At 32.0% G+C, this 21,250-nt stretch overlaps 2 protein-coding genes across 2 annotated transcripts; one reads left to right on the top strand and one right to left on the bottom strand.

The window, feature by feature from the left end:
* Positions 1-531: 531 nt before the first annotated feature.
* On the bottom strand, positions 532-1,486 carry LOC122306247. Its single transcript, XM_043118681.1, has 4 exons — positions 1,304-1,486; positions 863-1,204; positions 641-772; positions 532-558 (listed from the first exon to the last, which is right to left on the bottom strand). Exons 1-4 carry the CDS (start codon positions 1,484-1,486, stop codon positions 532-534), a joined length of 684 nt encoding a protein of 227 aa, XP_042974615.1.
* A 14,365-nt stretch (positions 1,487-15,851) lies between these two features.
* On the top strand, positions 15,852-20,916 carry LOC122307738. Its single transcript, XM_043120809.1, has 7 exons — positions 15,852-16,037; positions 16,898-17,012; positions 17,145-17,215; positions 17,900-18,184; positions 18,378-18,456; positions 19,293-19,422; positions 20,602-20,916. The coding sequence occupies exons 1-7, from the start codon at positions 16,014-16,016 to the stop codon at positions 20,678-20,680; spliced, it is 783 nt and encodes a 260-aa protein (XP_042976743.1). The 5' UTR covers positions 15,852-16,013; the 3' UTR covers positions 20,681-20,916.
* Positions 20,917-21,250: the final 334 nt, after the last annotated feature.

Raw genomic sequence — 21,250 nt, 5'->3', positions numbered from 1 at the left:
AAAAACTGTTGCATTATGCATGTGGTGGAAAAAATCTGCTGCAGTATACATGTGTTGGAAAAAATCTGCTGCATTATACATGTGGTGGAAAAAATTTGCTGCATTTTGAACTTAAAAAGTTACCACAAAAACTGCATGTGGTGGAAAAAAAAATCTGCTGCATTAACTACAAAATCTGCATATAAACTGAAAAATTCTGCAACTTTTTCCATGTGCATTACAGAAACTATGGATCTGAGTACATCATAGGACCATAATCTAAAAATCTGCAGACTGCATGTCACTAAAAATAAAAATCTTCATTATAGCAGCAAACTTGAACTATGGACTGAGTACATGCACTCAAAGCACTTCATTTACATAAATAACAGCCCAACAATAAATACAAGTTCACTTGGCTGGGTTCAAACATCTCAAACTCCAACAAGCATCTGTTTACAAACCAACTTAAACACACAACATAGAACAACACTCAAACACAAAGTCTTGCTACAACATGTTATTTGGCTTCGTTCCATCTGCCGTCTCTGGCTATGTCCCATCCATCTCTAGTTGCATCTGTGTATGTAATAGCAGACAAAATAAAACCCACATAAATAACTTAAAAATATAAGAAATAAATGAAGTAAAGCTTTAGTACACTTTCTTGTGTCCCCATCATTTCTTGTTGTACACTTTCTTGATCAACCATTACAGGAGTTTGTGCATTTTCTTTATGTCCACAAAGTGGATTTCTACTGCTTTCCAATAATTCGATGTCCAATCTATGCCTCTGACAACATAAAAAAATACATAAATAACCATGTTCACAAATAATAGTATATTATTAAATAAGAAAAAATCTACTTTTTCATACTCTTACCAATCTGCTTTTCCCTTTATCTCCTTTCTTTCTCACAACCTTAGTTTTTTTTTTCCTTATTTGTTCCTCCATCGTTGACATCCTCCTCTTACATGGGGGTCTTCCCTTGCCTCTAACAACATGGGGGCTTAGCATCTTTTTCGAACTTCCTTCCGTGGCTGCATTCACAGTACTTACTCCAACACTGGAATCTATGTTGTGGGGCTTCGAGGTGCAGTATACCTCATTCATCGCATACAACTTTGATACCATATCTTCAGTATGCCCATCTTCAGTACAAGCATTTGTTATTACCTCATAACAAATCTTCAGTAGACGTTTATACCTAACAGTTTCTAGCCTCTGATCAGCAACGTCATGACTGCTCGGAATAATAGTATACCTACGTTTTATGTCCTTTCTCCATCAGTCCAATATAAACTTGTCCGACAACTCACGAACTTTCCGTGCTAAAAAGATGGCAAGAATATGTCTACATATTATCCCTTGCATCTCAAACAACCCACAAAGACACTTCGCCTCACACTCGGCCTCATTAAACAAAACAGTATAAGTAACCTCCTTAATGAAATCTTCAGCCTTAACTTCATCATCAACCGAGTAAGTTGCGATTACTCCATCCATTTTCTCGAAACGACAATGACAATAAATCATTTCCATTATCTCTTGTTATACCTCTCTAAATTTTTCATTTGTATACACATTTTGAAACTTCTTCTCAAGAGCCAAGTGTGATATGCAAGGAATGGTGAAGTTAAAAGAATGAAAGTCTGCTTGGTTTTCGTTCTCAATTTTTTTCTTCAATACATTGTCAAACTGATCAACAAACTCTTTAAGGTTTATCCTAGCATGCACATAGCCGTCGAAAAAAGCATTCATGCTCTCACTGCGCTGAGAACCCTCTTTACCTTTTCATTTATCAGATTTTAGTGACTAAAATAATCTGGAAAAATTAAAATTATTGATCTTGAATCTACTAAAACAGAAACAACCTTATGAAGGCCTCCTCAATGCTCTTCTTCTCCTTCATTTTCCTTCTATATTCACTTCTCCAACCTTCTCACTCCATAGAAATACTCCATTGGTAAATATTAAAAATCTAGAGATAGAAATATACAAAAACAATTTCTAAATCTTAGATCTGAGAAGATTACCTCCTCATTAGCTTTTCTTTTGTCGATTTTCTGCCTCCTAAACCGAGAATCTGATTTCTCCTGCTATGCTAAGCTTGAACACTTTTTATGAGAAGTAAAGGATGAAAGGTACGAGAGAGAGGAGATTTGCAATAGGAATGATTTTGCTGCTATCCATTCATTTCTATAGCAAAATCATATGAGAGAGGAGATCTGTAATGATTTTGGATGATTTTGGAAATGAAGATCTGTAGCAAATCTGCAATGATGTTGAATGATTTTGGATGAATGAATAGATAGCAGGAATGAAAGGTACGAGAGAGAGAATGAATGTATTTCCTGCTATCCATCGAGCTTGAAATGTCATAATTCCTGCTGGTTTGCTCTTTTTTTGTTTTTTTTTTTAATATAAATGCCAGTGGAGTCCGCATGCAGGCACACATTTGTGCCTGCCTCTAGCACTACTCATAACATACAAATCTTCTCTCACATTCTCGACTCCCTTCCTCCTAAATTCTCTCTCCCAACCCAGACCCCATTCTCTCTCCCTCTTTGTTTCTCAGTTTCTCCCATCTCTCGGTCGCCACTAGCCACCAAGTACAGTCCAAACCTCACTGCTAGCCACTAACTAATAGCCATGGGACTGCCTTGCACCACCTAGGGTTTCTCAAGCATCTTTTAATCATTAGCAAGAGTGAGAGAATCTACAACAATGGTGAGGTACAAGAACCACATCAGAAGCTACAACCCTCGTCGTGTATAGACAACCGCGTGCCCCTCCTCTCAGCCTGACAAACACCAAAATCACAAATAGAGGCCCTTCAACAACAACAACATCGACGAAGATGAGGAGCACCGCCTAAACGAAGACCATGATTGTGTTAGGATTTTTTATTTATTTCATTTCTCTATTTGTTGGATTTTTCTTCTCCAATTTTTCTTTGTTGGATGGAAATTTGATTATTGGATTTCTATTTGTCGAAATGGAGCTTTTTTTTTTGTTGGGTTTCTCGATTGGTTGGATGTGAAATTTTTTGTTCTTTCTTCTAGGTGTGCTTTAGTTTTTTATGTCCCCTTTCTTTTCTCTCGATGGGATCTGAATCTGAAGGGTAGCCTAAGATTTTTTTTTTTTCCCCATTTTGTTGTTAATCTAGATCTAAGTTGAATAAGAGGTTCAACACGGTAAGAATAAATCTGCCATAACGTTGAGGTTGGCAACTTGCTAAGATGGGTTATTGTGGTGTGCTTGAAGCCTGGAGACTTGTGGTTTTTGCCTTGAGAATACTATAAAGGACCAAACGGGGAGAAAATCATGAGAAAGTGAGGGATGAAATTGAAAAAAATAAAATAAAATAAATAAATAAATAAAAGTGGATGAAAATACTGTTCATCCCTCTATTTGCACTTAATAGAGTTAGATATATATATATACACACATTAAATCAAGAAATAGATGTAAGTATATGTAGTATTTTTGATTATAAAGTTATTTTATTATTATAAAATAGATATATAGTATCATGTACAATCATGTCAATTTATGAATTTATAGAATTTATTAATAATTGTAGCAAAATCTTTGCAGGGAAGAAAACATAAAATGGTGTACGAAGAAATAAAATTTTGTACTGTTCATACTAAAAATTGGAAGAGTTGCTGATCAACTCTGATCTGAAAAAGTGAACTGGTGAGAATAATGACTCATATATTTCAATTGGTTTCATTCATTCATTTGCTACATATCCCCTTGATCCTCTTCTTTTTCGTTCTTCGTGATTATAAGATCTAAACGATGGTAGAAATTCGAACTTGAAGAATCGTAGTTTGGATATAAGTTGACGGTTTGATCATTGTTTAATTAATTTGGGATGTAAATTAAAAAAAAAAAAAATCATTATCAGAAATGATTTTGAAATTATCAAAATCATTGACGAACGCACGTACAAATTAAAATATATAATTGAGTTTGTTACTTATAAAAACAAATAATTAAGGTTGTTAAGATATTAATTTGATGCCGATGATATTGTCCGGTAAGACATAGCTGTTAAGTTGTGAAATTATGAGTAAAAAATAAATAAATAAATCATCTTCGTCGTTAGTATTATAAAATAATAAAACTCGAAGGACCCATATAAATACACACACGATATATATATATACACACTATCATGATAATTAATATATGATATAATATATTTATTTTACAATAAAAATAATTTTATAATATAATATATTACATCAATTTATATAAATAATTTATTAATTTATTTTTATGAAATCTTTCTATAGCTAAGACAATTGTCTTATAATATGTATACGTAAAAGTACAAAAAAAAAAAAAAGTAACCCATATCTCAAAGGCACGCCAACCTTTTCCAATTGGGACGAGCTAAGATTAATTATATAAGTTGTTAAAATATAAAATATATAATATGTTATAAAACTATCGAAAGGAGAGAGAAAAAGATAGAACTCAGAGAGGTTATGAAACTTATGAATTTCTTAAAGGATTCAACGATATATATAGGCGTACAAAGGGAACTGTGCATTTGACGGCTAGCTCACTATGCTGGTACTATGTTAGCACTATGCACTATGCATATGTCGGCTAACTCACTATACTGGTACTATGCTAGCACTATGCACTATGTATATGTCGGCTAACTCAAGGTGGTCATACAATTTATTTTACAACAATGTTATTTTACAACACTCCCCATTTGGATGACCACATATAATGAATATGCCTCGTTAAAACCTTGCCAAGGAAAAACCCTGTGGAAAAAAAAACCAATGGCGAAGGAAAAAGAGTACAATATTCATGTGTACCGTAAAATGTTTTAAGATTGCCTCATTAAAACCTTGCAAAAGAAAACCCAGTGGGATAAAACCTTAGCGAAGGAAAAAGAGTACAATCAGTATAAGTCTTCAAGACATTACTCCTCCTGAAAAGTGTATGATAAAAGGTCTTCAAGTCTCCGCATTCCAATGTTCTGCACAATCTTCTTAAATGTTGCAGTTGGTAATGCTTTTGTGAATAAATCTGTCAGATTATCACTTGATCGTATTTGCTTGACTTTAATTTCACCTTTCTCCTGAAGTTCATGAGTATAAAAGAATTTAGGTGAAATATATTTCGTTCTATCACCTTTGATATATCCTCTTCTAATTTGAGTAATATAAGCAGCATTATCTTCGTATAAAGTTGTTAGACTATCATTAATCACTGGAAGACCATACTTTTCTTGAATATGTTGGATCATTGATCTTAGCCAAATGCATTCTCGACTTATTTCATGAATTGCAATGATCTCTGAGTGATTTGAAGAGATAGCAGATAGTGTTTGTTTGACAGATCTCCATGATATAGCAGAATTTCCATAAGTAAATACATATCCAGTTTGAGATCTACCTCTGTGTGGATCTGAAAGATAACCTGCATCTGCATATCCAACTAATTGTGGACTTGAACCATGTTGATAAAATAATCTCATATCAACCGTACCTCGAAGGTATCTAAGGATATGTTTAATATCATTCCAATGTCTTCGAGTTGGTGTGGAACTATATCTTGCAAGTAAATTAACTGAAAATGCAATATCAGGCCGAGTGCAATTTGCAAGATACATCAGGGCTCCAATTGCACTGAGATAAGGTATTTCAGGACCAAGAATTTCTTCATTGTCTTCACAAGGACGAAATGGATCCTTTTGCACATCAAGTGATCGAACAACTATTGGAATACTCAGGGGATGAGCTTTGTCTATGTAAAAGTGTTTCAAGACTTTCTCTGTATAATTTGACTGATGAATGAGAATTCCATTTGACAAACGCTCGAGTTGCAGGCCGAGACAAAATTTCGTTTTGCCAAGATCCTTCATTTCAAATTCATTCTTTAAATATGTAGCGGTTCTTCTGATCTCTTCAGGAGTTCCAACAAGATTTAGATCATCAACATAAACCGCAATTATAACAAATCCGGAGTCTAATTTCTTAATAAAAACACATGGACATATTGGATTATTCTCAAATCCTTCTTTCAATAGATATTCGCTAAGGCGTTTATACCACATGCGTCCGGATTGCTTTAATCCATATAAAGATCTTTGAAACTTAATAGAATACATACTTCTGGATGTACTCAGATTAGAAGTTTCAGGCATTTTATATCCTTCAGGGATTTTCATATATATGTCATGATCTAATGATCCATATAAATATGCAGTGACCACATCCATCAACTGCATATCCAATCTTTTTATAACTGCCAAACTGATCAAATATCTGAATGTGATTGCATCCATAACAGGAGAGTATGTTTCCTCATAATCAATCCCCAGTTTCTGCAGGAAACCTTGTGCAACAAGTCGTGCTTTATATCGTACAATTTCATTGCTTTCATTACGTTTACGTATAAATACCCATTTATATACAACGGGCATTACACCCTTTGATGTTTGTATAATTGGTCCAAAGACCTCTCGCTTTTCTAGCGAGTTTAATTCAGCTTCAATAGCTGATTTCCATTTTGGCCAGTCATTTCTACGTCGACATTCTTCGACAGTTCTTGGCTCAATTTTTTCATTACTTCTGGTAATGTCAAGAGCCATTTTATATGAAAATATGTTGTCGACAACAGTTTTATTTCTATTTAAAATTTCTCCTGTACTCATAAAATGTATCGAGATCTTGTTATTTTCAGGTACCTGTCCCTCTTCAAGGGAAGACATTTCATGAAATACCTCTTTAGGAGGTTCTTTCTTAGGAGATTTACTCTCTTCAGGAGCATCAATTACTCTTATGGCCTATGTTGGTATAGACTCTTCAGGAGTACCATATTCATTTTGTATTTTCCTCTTCCGAGGAATTTTGTCCTTAGCACCAATAGGTCGTCCACGCTTCAGGCGTATCTTAGACTCGCCTATTGTTATTTTGGCAACTTGTCATTCAGGGACTGCAATCCTTGCTGGAACATTAACAACAGGAATATATGATTTTACCACACCTTTAGTGTCAATAAATACATCCAGTAATTGGTTTGCAACACTTTGCAAATGAATAATCTTTTGAACCTCTAGATTACATTCTTTTGTACGAGGATCAAATTGGGAAAGAGCTTTATTTTCCCAAGTAATTTCCTGTCGTGCTTCAGGCACCGACTTCTCATTACCCAATGTTGGAAAAATGGATTCGTTAAAATGACAATCCTCAAAACGTGCCTTAAACATATCCCCTGTAAGAGGCTCAAGGTATCTGATAATAGATGGAGAATCAAATCCAACATATATCCCAAGTCTACGTTGAGGGCCCATCTTTGTACGTTGTGGAGGTGCAATTGGAACATATACAGTACATCCAAAAATACGAAGATAAGAAATATTTGGTTGCTGACCAAATGCAAGCTGTAATGGTGAATATTTGTGATATGCTGATAGTCTAACTCGAATTAATGATGCTGCATGAATTATAGCATGTCCCCAAGCAGAAATAAGAAGATTTGATTTCATGAGTAAAGGTCTAGCGATTAGCTGAAGCCTTTTAATCAATGATTCAGCTAAACCATTTTGAGTGTGTGTGTGGGCAACTGGATGTTCAACATCTATTCCTATTGACATGCAATAATTATCAAAAGCTTGAGATGTAAATTCTCCTGCATTATCCAATCGAATAGTTTTAATTAGATAGTCAGGGAATTGTGCTCGTAGCTTAATTATTTGTGCAAGAAGTTTAGCAAATGCAGGATTTCTAGTGGAAAGTAGACAAACATGTGACCATCGACTTGATGCATCAATTAAAACCATAAAATATTTGAACGGTCTACTTGATGGTTGAATAGGCCCACATATATCTCCATGAATCATTTGTAAAAAAGATGGAGATTCATAAACAACCTTTGAGATAGATGGTTTGATAATCAATTTACCTTGAGAACATGCAGAGCATGGATATTCATTGGGTAAGATAATCTTCTGATTTTTTAGGGGATGCCCATACGAATTATCAATTATTCGTCTTATCATTATTGATCCCGGATGTCCAAGGCGATCATGCCAAGTTATAAATATTTTAGGATCAATGCACTTCTGGTGCATTACAACATGTGATTCAATTGTTCTCATTTCTGTATAATACAATCTAGATGAGAGGGCAGGCAGTCTTTCTAATACGAGCTTTTGGCTCGAAATTATTTTAGTAATGAGAAGATGCTCTTTCTTGTCTTCGTTAACGGTTTCAATAAGACAACCATTACGACGTATATCTTTAAAACTTAATAAATTTCTTCTTAATTGTGAAGAAAATAGAGCATCATCAATACAAAATTTGGTGCCATTAGGCAACACAATATAAGTTCTTCCGGAGCCTTTAATTAGATTCGATGAACTGGAAATGGTATGAACATAGGCTTTACTCAATGTTAGATTTTGAAAATATTTTTTATCCTTAAGAATTGTGTGAGTTGTAGCACTGTCAGCCAGACATACATTTTTATTATTCATCTCGGAGATAGAAAGTTCATCAATAAGACTCATGATTCTACAAAATATATAAAATTTTCATTACTACAAAACATTGCAGAATAAAAATATTTTACAATAATATAAAGGAAATACATTAATTAAAAAGGAACACTTCCATGATCAACTCTACCACTAGAATCTTAAAAAAAATCAGAAACATCAAGGCTTGTAATATCTTCTCCGTCTATAGAATTTAAAGCATATGATGGTTCAACAAAATTTGTTTCAAATTTCTTTGTTTTTTCTTTTATAGAAGATTGGTATAAGTCAACTAAGTGCTTAGCTGTACGACAAGTATGAGCCCAATGTCCAGTCATACCACATCTATGGCATCCATCTTCATTTTTCTTTAAAAATTTGTTTTGAGGACCTTTGCCCTTCTCTGAGTTGAACCACTTCTGGCAGTACAGTGTATATCTTTTATTATCCTTTTTAGTGTGGTCACTTCTAGGACCTCCACTTCTATAATTTTTCTTACCACGTCCACGCCCTCTTTTTTTTTGAAAAGATGCACCATTCGCTTCTGGGAATGATGTAAATCTAGTATCATTCACTTCAGGGAATGATATAGAACCAGTAGGACGTGACTGATGATTTCTTAACAAAAGCTCATTATTTTGCTCAGCTAATAGAAGACAAGATATAAGTTCAGAATATTTCTTGAACTTTCGTTCTCGATACTACTGCTGCAGGAGCACATTCGAGGTATGAAAAGTAGTATATGTCTTCTCTAACAAGTCATCATCAGTGACTTTTTCACCACATAATTTCAATAGCGAGTTAATTTTAAAGAATGCAGAGTTATACTCACTAACACTCTTGAAGTCTTGCAACCTCAGGTGCATCCAATCATGACGAGCTTTTGGGAGGATTACAGTTTTCTGATGTTCATATCTCTCCCTTAAATCATTCCACAAAATAAGTGGATCTTTCATCGTTAAATATTCAGTTTTTAATTCTTCATGAAGATGGTACCGAAGGAAAATCATTGCCTTAGCACGGTCCTACAGGGACCCTTGATTTCCTTCTTTAATTATATCTCTCAAGTTCATTGCATCCAGATGGATCTCAGCATCAAGGATCCAAGATAAATAATTTTTTCCAGAAATGTCAAGAGCAACGAATTCTAATTTTGTAAGATTTGACATTTTCTACATATATAAATCAGGAATATAAGTATATTTAACATTTCATGTTTATTTTGAAAATTATAAAAATATATTGAAAAACTTACTTGAAGTAGAGGACTACTAGCTTCAAAATCGTCAGAACTTTCGTGCTGATAATGTGTTATAAAACTATCGAAAGGAGAGAGAAAGAGATAGAACTCAGAGAGGTTATGAAACTTATGAATTTCTTAAAGGATTCAACGATATATTTAGGCGTACAAAAGGGACTGTGCATTTGACGGCTAGCTCACTATGCTAGTACTATGCACTATGCATATGTCGGCTAACTCACTATGTTGGTACTATGCTAGCACTATGCACTATGCATATGTCAGCTAACTCAAGATGGTCATACAATTTATTTTACAATAATGTTATTTTACAACATAATAAAATTTATTGTTCCTTTCTTCTTATTTAATCTTTGTAACAAGTGTTGATTTTATATAGTATGAAATCAAAAGTTTTGAGTTCGAGTTAAAATAATTATAATCTTGTTATCATTTTTTGATACCAAAATTATTTATTATTTCTTTATCAATTATTTGATTCCAAAGAGATATATATAAGACGATGAAAAGCATTTTTCAACTATAATGAATGGTGACATAAAGTTCCCTCTTCCCACGTAACTTCACGTGCTTAATTTTAAAAGAACACGAGATTATTAATAATGTAGTATATAGTGGCAACGCGTGAATCGAGCGCAGAAATTGCTTCTTTATTCTCTGTTATTGCGTACTAATCTGCTTTCCACTGCATGCATTATTAATTCCTATATAAATATATTATATATGTAAGTTTTCTATATATGTTACGTCTGCATATGCGTCTCAATAATCGCTTCTTTGACACTTTAATTAACAAAAAGAGCACGTTATAAGGCTGCTCATAAACGGACACAGGGACACAAATCACGTGTTGGATGTAGTTTTTCCAAGTCTAGGCGGCTCGGTGTGATTACGTACGTAGAGTTTTTTATTCAGAGTTAGGTTGCTTATGAGGAATAATAAGGTTGCAAATTCATTCTGACGTATGTTGATAGGTGTGCATATATATAATATAGATGCGTGTTAGATCAGATCTTGTAATGCCTCGATCAAATCTCAAATCACAGTAGAGTCTAAAGTTTATATATTTTAAAATTATATTAGTATATACTAATTTTTAAAATTTAAAAAATCGATACCACACTCCTAAATTAATACTTCCAATTTTATTAATTTCGATCTGATTTTAGTATAATATTAATGGAGTACATAGTTAGTATAACTATAGTATAGTGATATATAGTGGATTACTAATAATATTAATATTAGTGTATATATATAATAGTATTATATAGTGATATAGTATTTGATTATTTATGTTAGTGATAATATGTTAGCGTTTAACTTATTTATAGATTTGATTATATATGTTAATGACAATATGATTGGTTACATATATGTTAGTGATAATATGATGATTACATATACTTTTTCTATAAGTGTATATTGATGATATACACTTCTTTACATTTGATCATATACTAATTTATTTATATATGGTTACAATATACGATCAAATGTATAGAAATGTGTTTACAAAAAAAATATATATTATAATTTTTTATGCTATAAAATGTATTTATCATTAATATATACAGTTTATGTTAATAACATATGATCAAATGTTCTTATTTAAGATTAAAATTTTATATTATATTAATTTTATGTTATTAGATTATTATTATATATGAACAATAGGATTTTAAGATTTATTGTTATATTAATTAGTAATTTAATATATAATATAAAATTATTTTTTATATAATTATATATATAAATTATATAAAAACTATTTTATATAATATATATATATATAAACCGGTCCAATGTTAGAATAAAGAAAACTGAATCGATTTTGGCCGATTTTGAGAAAAATAAAACTGATATTAGACCGAACCAATTTTGAACCAAACTGAACCGATCCGATTTTGAACTAGACTGAATCATTTTTTCTTCACCCGTGAACAACTAGATCAGTACTTTTGTCTGAAATACTAATATACGTGTATGTACTGATTTTTTTTAATAATAAAAAAAACACATAAGAAAATTTTGCACGCTAAAACTATATAAAATTTTACTAGTTACAAACATCTAAAAAACTAAAAAAACCGCCTAATTGATATAGGGATAAAGGATGGATATAACACGAAAATCTATTTTTATTCTGAGTTTTGAAAAATATCATTTATCATCATTTAATTATATAAGTTTTATCATAAAAAAGTTATTATACGTTTATTGTTTTCTGGTCCCGTATTATAGAATTGAAAAAATAAAAAAATAATGTTTAATAATCTGACTTTGCAAGGGATGATTAAGCTCCAGTGTTTTTCTATTTTTTTGGGCTCATGCTCTGGTACGGGTCATTTTTAAAGTAGGAACGAGTCCGCTTTCAAAAACAAAATAAATACTAAAAGAGTTTGGAGCCCGTTCTATAGGCCCAAAGTCCAACTTTCACACTTGTGGTTGTTTCAATCGCAACCATTTCTATCCGGAAAAGAAAGCCGCACGCCGCACGTCTTTTAAAAGTCTCTTTTTCTTTTGAAAAATCTTGGTGCGTCTGTTTGATTGTTGAATCAAGTTAAAATGAATTAAATTTTTTTATAAATGGTAACGAGTTAAAATAATAAAATAAATTTTATAAAATTTATTTAAGATGAATTTAAATATATTTAAATATTAATATAAATTTAGATGTATTTATAGAAATTTAAAAAAATGTTATGAGTCTTATATATAAAAAGATGTTAAGTTAAAAAATATTATGAATATCATGTATAAAAAGTTTTGAGTTAAGATAAGTTTAATAATTTAAAATTTTAATATTTGAATGTTAAACTTAATTTAAAATTAATTCAGTTAAGGGACCTAAATGTGGACTTCAAGTATGCATATTAGTATAAATAATTTTTTTTATTTTATTTTTTAAATATATTTAAGCATTAAAAAAATAAAAAATATAAATTTATTAATAGTCACTTCCCTAACCATTAATAATAAATAAATAAAAATATTTGAATAAACACATTTGGTCGACATATTTTTGGAGTCAAAGTACTATCATTTTCCTTTTTTTTTTTTCCCTTTTCTTTTACTAACCTTTTTATAATTATTTTACAACTCCTTATAAATTAACCAATGTAACTATATCACTTTATTAAAAAATAATTTTAATTTTACATGATTACCCTTCATTTTAAATAAAGTTATAAAATAATTATAGACTAATTGTAGATTTATCATTTTCATTTTCTTAATTTCCTGTCTAAGTCTAATCCATGGAGATAAAATTATAAAATGGAAAACTCCTCGTCTGACCATTATTGTCGTATCTTTATCTTTAAAGATATAGATGATATAATAGTTTTCTGAAAATGTCTGCAGTTCGATCTTTACCATCTAGAAAATGCAACTGTAGGGATTAAATATTATTGATTGGGATTTGAGAACTGTTATAGTATAAAAATATTTCATAAAAATAAATTTATAAATTAAGATAACTTCATATGATATATTAAATTTATTTTATAATAAATATAATTTTATAATGTAACCTATGGTATCGTATTCAGTTACGTGAATTTGTAATTTTAAGAAGTTTTCGGTTGCTCTATGACTGATTAGGACGTAGAATTAAATCTCAAAGTACCACGTTCATCCATTGATCTAGAATAATTTAATTAATTTGTCGGAGAAGTGGTCGAGAATATCAAGTGGGTGGGGAGTGGCCCAGAACTGCATCTGTGAAATGAACGACGCTTGGGAAACAGCTACCTTCCATCTGATCACAAAGGGCGCAAGATCGATCCATGCTAGTACTTTTCCTCAGCAATAACTCGAGTCTCGACACTTTCAGGTGGGTAGGTGGCCCGGAAGCAAGGAATATTATTATCTGGACAATGCTGGGGTCAAGAAAAGTGTTCCTATATTGTACTGATATTGTAAATTATATTTGTTACTACATTTTTTTAAAATTTTTTAACAATTTAAAAATTAAAACTCAGAAGCTCGTTAAAAAACACTTTCTAAATCATTCAGTAAAAACAAAAAAACAAAAAAAAAATCCTTTAGTTTTGGGGCATCCGAACCATTGTCGGTGGCAAAAGCATTTTCCTTGCTATTTTGCTACGAAACTCTCAGCTGAGCTTTGGTCCCCGTGACTCCCCTATCTATTATTAGCGTGTCCTAAATTAGGGTCTGAATCATCTGTTTCTGACTCACGTAGGGCATTTCAACAAACATGCTGGTCCCGTACTTGTTGCTTAGGAAATTCAAGCCTAGCTACCTCACTACGTACACAATATGGATAGGATGTGTAAACCTGAAATAAACGGGTTTAGATCATTACAGTTGACCAAAGAAACCAACAGCCCAAACCAAAGTCATCAGTCTGTCACACCCAGTGAATGAGATTCTATCTTATTAGTTAATTAAATTGGATGGTATAATTAATGTACAGATAAACAAAATATTAATATATATACTCATGAGGGTATATATGTAGACCATATAAAATATTGTAAAATTCACATATTATGTTTATATGTTTTTTTAAACGAGTAATGTTATATATCTCCCTACAGTTTTTTTTTTTTTTGAAAAAATAAAGACAATCTTAAAAAGTAATTTTTTAAATAGATTTAATTTTTTTAAAACAAATTAAAATAATATTTACAATCTTATGATATATAAATCTAAAAAAAATAAAATAAAATAAAATTTACCTACCATTAAAATATGAGAAATAATAATTACAGTCGTCAATATACAAGCGCCACCTAATTATTTTAAAAAAAATAAATAAATACGAAACTTACAAGAAATGAAATTAATTTTTTAATAATAAATCTTATTTTTTTAAAAATAATTATATAATCTTTATAATTGTATATAACAATCATATTAAAATAAAAAAAAAAATTATTCATTATCTTAACTTTTATCATCATTTTATTATTTTATGATATGATATTAAATAATAAATATATAAATAAAATATAATAAATAATTTTTAATTATTTAATATTACATTATTTTATAAAATAATCAAACTTAAAATAATAAATAGCATTACTCAATAAAATATATATGACATTTAAATTAGATCACCGTCTCTTCGAAAGATCTGTGTGCATGCATGTAAGAGAATCGGATCAAGGTTATGAATAGTTTTACAACCCGTGACTCCGTTTGATTGACTTTTGTCTCCTTGTCTGTGTTCTAGTGCCTTTTTGTTCTCTCTTCTTGCTTTAAGGCTTCACATGCATGCAGCTAATCCCAACGTCCAGACAAATCCCGTACGTTCCCTAACATCTCCGAAGATTTCCCTAATTTCCTGTCGCTTAATTTGCCCTTCACATCTCGCTTAATCCCCACCCACGTGATCGTTTTGGTGCCTAGTGTCTAGTGGCTGCCTAAATGGATCAATTGATATGAAACAGCAAGCAAGTGACGTGTATGTTACGGTAACAAATCGAGTTTGAATTTATAAATCTCTTTATATTTATTTTGGAAAATATTCTAATAATAAAAAAATTACATAAAACTAATTCTACGTAATAAATTAATGTGTTGTGATATAATTTATCAAATTATAAAATTATTTTTATTATAAATTAAATTTAATATATCAAATAAAACCATTTTAATTTGTAAGATTATTTTACACCTTTTGTAGATATAATAAGCCTAATTTGAATACTAAAACAACCTAAACTCATTTCATCTAATTTTTATAATTTTTTTAAACTTTTAAATAAAATATAGTAAATAATTTAATTTTTTAAATATTAAAAAAATATTATTTTAATATTATTTTATTCAACTTTCATCCTATCTTATTTTATTTCAACTCACTATATAAATTAGAAAAAATCAGCTAATTAGTTTTTAAACAAATATATTATTTTTATTACATATTATAGTTTTTTGTATAAATTTTGACAAATTAATTTTAATTTTATTTAAATAAAAATTACTCAAAATGTATCACTGTGAATCAACGGGCCAATTTGGTCATAGCGAGAGGGTAGTATTGGTAATTTAATATTCTAACTATTTTGTCACGTCTTGGATGTCGTAGTCAGAACTCGGGAGCTTTTCTGGCAAATCGCGCCGATTATAACAAGGAAGAAAAATGCTACTTCCTCGATCTTCAACGTAACGTTCACTTCCAGGCATCCTCCTCTCTCTCTCTCTCTCTCTCTCTCTCTCACACACACACACACACACATTACGGAACCCCCAGCTTCATAATCTCAACTGATTTCTACGCAATGGCTGCGAATAAGTTCGAAGAGGTAAAGTTGCTGTTCTCTTTTATAAATTTAATATGCTTGTGAGTCACAATTTTGAACTATTCCGAGCTCCGGATCTCTGATTCACCTGCATTTGGAGTTCTGTTCGCTAAAATTCTCTGTTTATTTCCAATTCAAGTGCTTATGTTCCAAGCTACAAGGTTCAGTTTCCAAGACATTAAAGCAAAAAAAAAATAACAAATCAGTACCTTGTGGCTCACTTATTTGGCTTCAGAAAATAAAATCTTGTCTCTTAAGTTTCCTCAGCTACCTCGGGGATTGTTTGGCTAGACGTAATTTGTTTGTGGTTTTCTTTTGTACTTGGCATTGAGTTTTCTGACTGCTTGTTATGAACGCTTTTCTCTTTTTAATTTTGTAGAATTAAAATTCAGAACTGACATCTCAATCTCTCCAACTAGACTCTAATCCAGTTCCTTCCGCAATAAATTTATTTTCTACGACTTGAAATCAGCATGTTGAACTTTGTATTTTTGTGTTAAAGGCTTTGTGTCTCTACATATTGAACAAAGTTTAAGCTTGTCGAATCTGATACTCACCTTGTGTCCTCTGTACTTTAATGAGAATAAATTTGACTAATAATCATTGTCGGTAAAATTCGATGACTCTCGTGTTGCTAACACATTCTCAATTTAAGTATGTCTACAAGTCTTGCTGATTCAATGGACTGCATCTTCTCTTCATGTGGTGCAAGAATGATAATTTCCCCCTCAAAACCTGCAAATGATTGGCTGAACTTTTATGTTTTGCATTAAGGATTCTGTTGGTTGGGAAGATTCTCATTTTTTTAGTTGGAGGTTTTTCATTCATGACACTGACATCATGGACATGTGCATTACTTTCAGCGCGAACAAAACATCAGGGGCATCCTCGATGGAAGTTGCAGAGCACCTGCCAGCTGTTCCTGTTTCAAGCTACTGAAGCCAAGTTTTGATGAGGTCAACCATCACTGTTCTATAGGTAATTGTACTTAAATCAATTTCCTGGTGAAGCACCTTATTTATGTTAGCATCTTTAATAGTTATCTTTTTCTTTTTTCTTTTTTCTTTTTTAAGGATAAGCATCTTTAATGGTTATCTTGATTCATTTCAGGCATTCTGCCAATTCTTCTTGAGGAGGCTTCCTTTCCAGAAAGATTAAATTGTCCCTTTCACAGTTCTCATGTAAGTTTCTCACTGTGATGTTGGGGTTCAATCCTTATCTTCTTTTTCCTTTAATCTTAGTTCAATCCTTATCTTCTTTTTCCTTTAATCTTAAATAAGGGGATTTCTGTTGGTTTGACTGGGAATTTGGTGCTTAAAAGATATTTCATTTCTCACTACCCATACACCATGTCAGAAACACCGTTTTTCTGCATGCATGCTTCTTATAGCAAATTGTACACTGAAAACTAGAGTGTGTGCTTAATTTGGCATGTCTCTCAAACGTTGTACACAAGAAGATTCTTGGAAGTTGTCGTTCAAAATTCTTGAAGGATGCTAAAACCAAGTGGTTATTTTATAGTGAATTCTGAATATTGTGTTTGAACTTGCCTTGTCTCTTTTTGTAGAGATGATGAGAAGATGCCCGTGCGCCATGATTTTTTTTTACACAGATTATTCTATAGCTAACTTTTGCTAGTCATATTTCTTGGTCGTAGATTATATTTTCGGTTGTTATTGTTCTTGACTTTAAGAAACATCTATTTGTTATCTCTCTAGTCAGAGTTGTAGCCAAGCCACCAAGTCCCTGAACCTCATTGGTTTCAAGCCTTTGGTTCTTATGAATGCTTTATTTAGTGCCAAAATGAAATTTTGGAGATTGGTTAAAATATGCTGCTTATATTTTCGAGTCTCCCATTTTTGCAGGGCCAAGATGTCTGCAGCATTTCAGTGTTGTCTGATGAAGGCAACAATAAACAATGTGCTTCGGAGTTGGCGTTTCTAAGCTTCTTGGAAGTTTCTAATCCATCAAAAAATCAGATGTGCATGGATGCAAAATTGAATTTCAAGAACTGCATTGATTTGCAAATGAAAAGTGCTGATGCTATTCCCCCTTGCATTATTGACATAAATAATGAAAAAGAATGTTCAAAAACACTTGAATCTACTGATGAAGTAGTGGAAAGTTTGAAAAGCGAGGGTGTGCTAACTGTAAGTTTTATCTGCATCTCTTACTGTAGACCTTTGGTTGATGTGAAATATACCATATCTAAAGTGGTTGCAGGCAACAAATGTGTTCTGGAATCATTTGACTTTTGATTAATTTGTTGTTCTTTCAGTTTTGGACGAGTATTGTTTTCCTTTGTCCCTAATGGCTTTACTTTTTGGCTTAAAGCATTTTCAGAAGTTGTTGCGGAGACAGGCAAGCTTTAAAATAGGTGGAAAACTGATGCAACTTTTAATGAACCATGGCACTTCGAGAGGTATATAAGAATTTATATTTCCATTTATGTAAGCATTTTGTCTTTAAAATCTATGGTGGCTTATCAAATCTGTATATGTTTAAAAGAAATGGATATTCTGTCAATAAGCAAGCTGTTGCAGAGCAGACTATAGTTGAAATATTTTTCATTCATGAGTTTAACTGATGGCTTGACAAATCACAAATTTTTGTGAGGTATAGAATAAGAAGAACCTTTATGAAACAAAGTAAAGAGACATTCCAAAAAAAAGTTACCGCATGGCTACCTGTAGATTCTGAAGAGATTTAAAACTTCTTCTAGCCAAGTGGGCTCGGTATGATTCCTCTGCAGCCACAAGATCAAGCACAAGAGAACTTAAGTTACATATTTTTTGGTAGAATGGTGAGCTGGTAGTCCACAAGAATCACCGGAATGCACACTTTGAAATTCCAAAAGTTTTGGTTGACTTAAACTTGAAGATAGAATCATTGGTCATATTCCCTTTGCTTTGTACAGCTAATCAAATTGGAACTCTTCATACTAATGTAGCTCGTAAAATTTTATCTGGAGCCTTTGCTATCATATTCCTAAGCTAGCAGTGTTTTTTTTTTTTTTTTAGTATTGAATATTTCTTTGTTCTCAAAATGAAGTCAACTTAATTGTAAGAGATGTATGTTGCATGGTTAATCTTTTTTCTATAGTTTCTCTTACATAGATACTCTGAAGCAGTTCCTAATTATTTTAATCTTCAATATGGATATATTTAACTTCCCTGTACTTTCTCTAACACGTTATGCTTTAGCTGCTTTACAACTAGGCATTTAATTTGCTTCTCAACTTTCTTTTCTATCTTGTAGATAAATCAATGACTGAGAGGGCCCATGATACTCCAACTAATCAATGGAGAAAATATAAGCGTGCTGCCTCATTCGATTCAAGAAAGATCTCATTCGATTCAAGGAGGATCGTTCTCCTTTTTTCAATCTTGTAAGCTCCAGATCCTGAAGGAACTGAATATAGTCTCATGTTTATCTCGTAAATAATAGTGATACTAACTTGCTTCTCACATCTTAAAATATCCCACTTGTTGTAGAATGATCTGGATTTTTGTTAATATAATCCCAATGTTACTTGTAGTATAGATATGGCAGTATTAAATCAATAGTTGACTTGATCTCAGATACTGGTGGAACTATAAGTAGCATGGCAACAGTGAGGAAGGACGGTAGTGTTACCCATAAACTCTGGTTTTAGCCTCCAACGTATTAATGTTAATTATGAGCTGTGTTCCAGACAATTACCATGATGTATTCTCAATTTAGAATTCTTAAGAGATGCTTGATTTAGGATTAGGAGGAACAAACATAAATTGTAATAGCAATTGTTAAGGAAGGAAAACCATGTGCATGGATTAGAGGCTTGGTGCTGAAATTTTCCAAGAGTAGTTAACGCAGATGCCAACCATCTTTTATTACTGAAAGACCATCAAGGAGCAGAATGTTAGAGGTCAAAATATGCAAAATAGAATGTGTATTCCTGGAATGTTAAGAAGAATAGTCTGCAAAGAAGACATAAAAGTGTAAAACATGTTAACTGAGAATCATTTGTGGTGTAGGTATTAGTAACTGGGATGAGGCTTAGTAAAGTTGAGAGCAACCCATTCTTTTTTTCCTCCTACTTTTTCTTATTTTATTTTAATTTTTCCATTTTCTGCTTTGCTCAGCTATCATCTTCTTGTTAAAATTGTAATAAACTCTTGATTATAGGATTCTAGTCCATTAAACACTTTGGATTTCGAGCATAGGAAACACTTGTCACTTAGAATTTTAGAAACACAAACTGGTACCACCGGCATTCTGGCAAGTGGGACCTACGGTTTGAAGTCTTACATACATCCACAAATTCAATGGCAGCACAAGGTCATACTGCTTTCAAAACTAGGAGACGAACTTGAACTTAAAGGTTGAGATGTGCTTTGTACAGATAGATTTATTTGGTTAATAGAGCACTTTTCCCTGAACTCATTCTTTGTGCCATATTTAACAATTACCAGCTACTGGGTTGTCAATTACTCTATATGTCTCATATTTAGCTATCCTTTTTCTGTTACTTCTTGTACCGACAATTGACTTGCCCACACGTTTCTTTTTTTTATTATTTTTTCAGGTCGAGTTTGGGAACATTGGTACTGATATATCTGACGCTGAGAGTCAAGCAGAATGGTGATGGTTATGTTCCTGTCTGACGGTATTTCCTCGCCTTCTTTGCATTCTAATTCATGCTTCAACTTGCTTTTATGGAGTTCTCTTGAGAACTACCTGTGAGATTTGCTTCTTTGTAATGTTCATAAAAACATGTTTCTGAGTTTTATCTGTACATAAGTAGTATCATTCGCATTTCTACTAGGTTCTCTGTAATGTCCAACTCTCACAAGTTTGTCACGATCTTCATAGTTTTGCAATTCATGCCCCGTCTTATGCATCTCGGAACATTCTTAAATGTCACCGGCAATGACCATGCGGGTGATGTTGTCATTTTTTTTTTTTTTTCCTTTTTATGCTATTTGATTGAAATACAAAACTGGCTGAAATAGTTCTAAATGATTGAATCACAAAACTGCTTTCCCAGCGTGGGATGTTACCAATTCCATGAACTAACCAGGTAACTCCTAATATTCATTTTGCCAGTTTTATCTACTGCCTTCAACATAGAGCTCTGCTACTTAAAAGCCAATATCTAAAAAACACAGTATTTACTGTGGGACCAGATCAGTCATAAAAAAGTCTTATAAACACATTTTTTAAACTAACTGATT

This window comes from Carya illinoinensis, chromosome 4, assembly GCF_018687715.1.
Source record: "Carya illinoinensis cultivar Pawnee chromosome 4, C.illinoinensisPawnee_v1, whole genome shotgun sequence".
NCBI classification, from domain to species: Eukaryota; Viridiplantae; Streptophyta; class Magnoliopsida; order Fagales; family Juglandaceae; genus Carya; species Carya illinoinensis.
The sequence above is the reverse complement of the archived record's forward strand: the minus strand, read 5'-3'. Positions and strand labels throughout refer to the sequence as shown.

Excerpts from the sequence above, each read along its gene's own strand:
- LOC122306247 (XM_043118681.1), bottom strand. The coding sequence starts at position 1,486 with ATGGATGGAGTAATCGCAACTTACTCGGTTGATGATGAAGTTAAGGCT. Across the intron at positions 773-862 it reads ATAAAGGGAAAAGCAGATTG|AGGCATAGATTGGACATCGA; the intron begins GTAAGAGTATGA and ends TTATGTTGTCAG. Across the intron at positions 559-640 it reads TGATGGGGACACAAGAAAGT|ATGCAACTAGAGATGGATGG; the intron begins GTACTAAAGCTT and ends TTACATACACAG.
- LOC122307738 (XM_043120809.1), top strand. The coding sequence starts at position 16,014 with ATGGCTGCGAATAAGTTCGAAGAG. Across the intron at positions 17,013-17,144 it reads CAACCATCACTGTTCTATAG|GCATTCTGCCAATTCTTCTT; the intron begins GTAATTGTACTT and ends GATTCATTTCAG. Across the intron at positions 17,216-17,899 it reads GTCCCTTTCACAGTTCTCAT|GGCCAAGATGTCTGCAGCAT; the intron begins GTAAGTTTCTCA and ends CCATTTTTGCAG.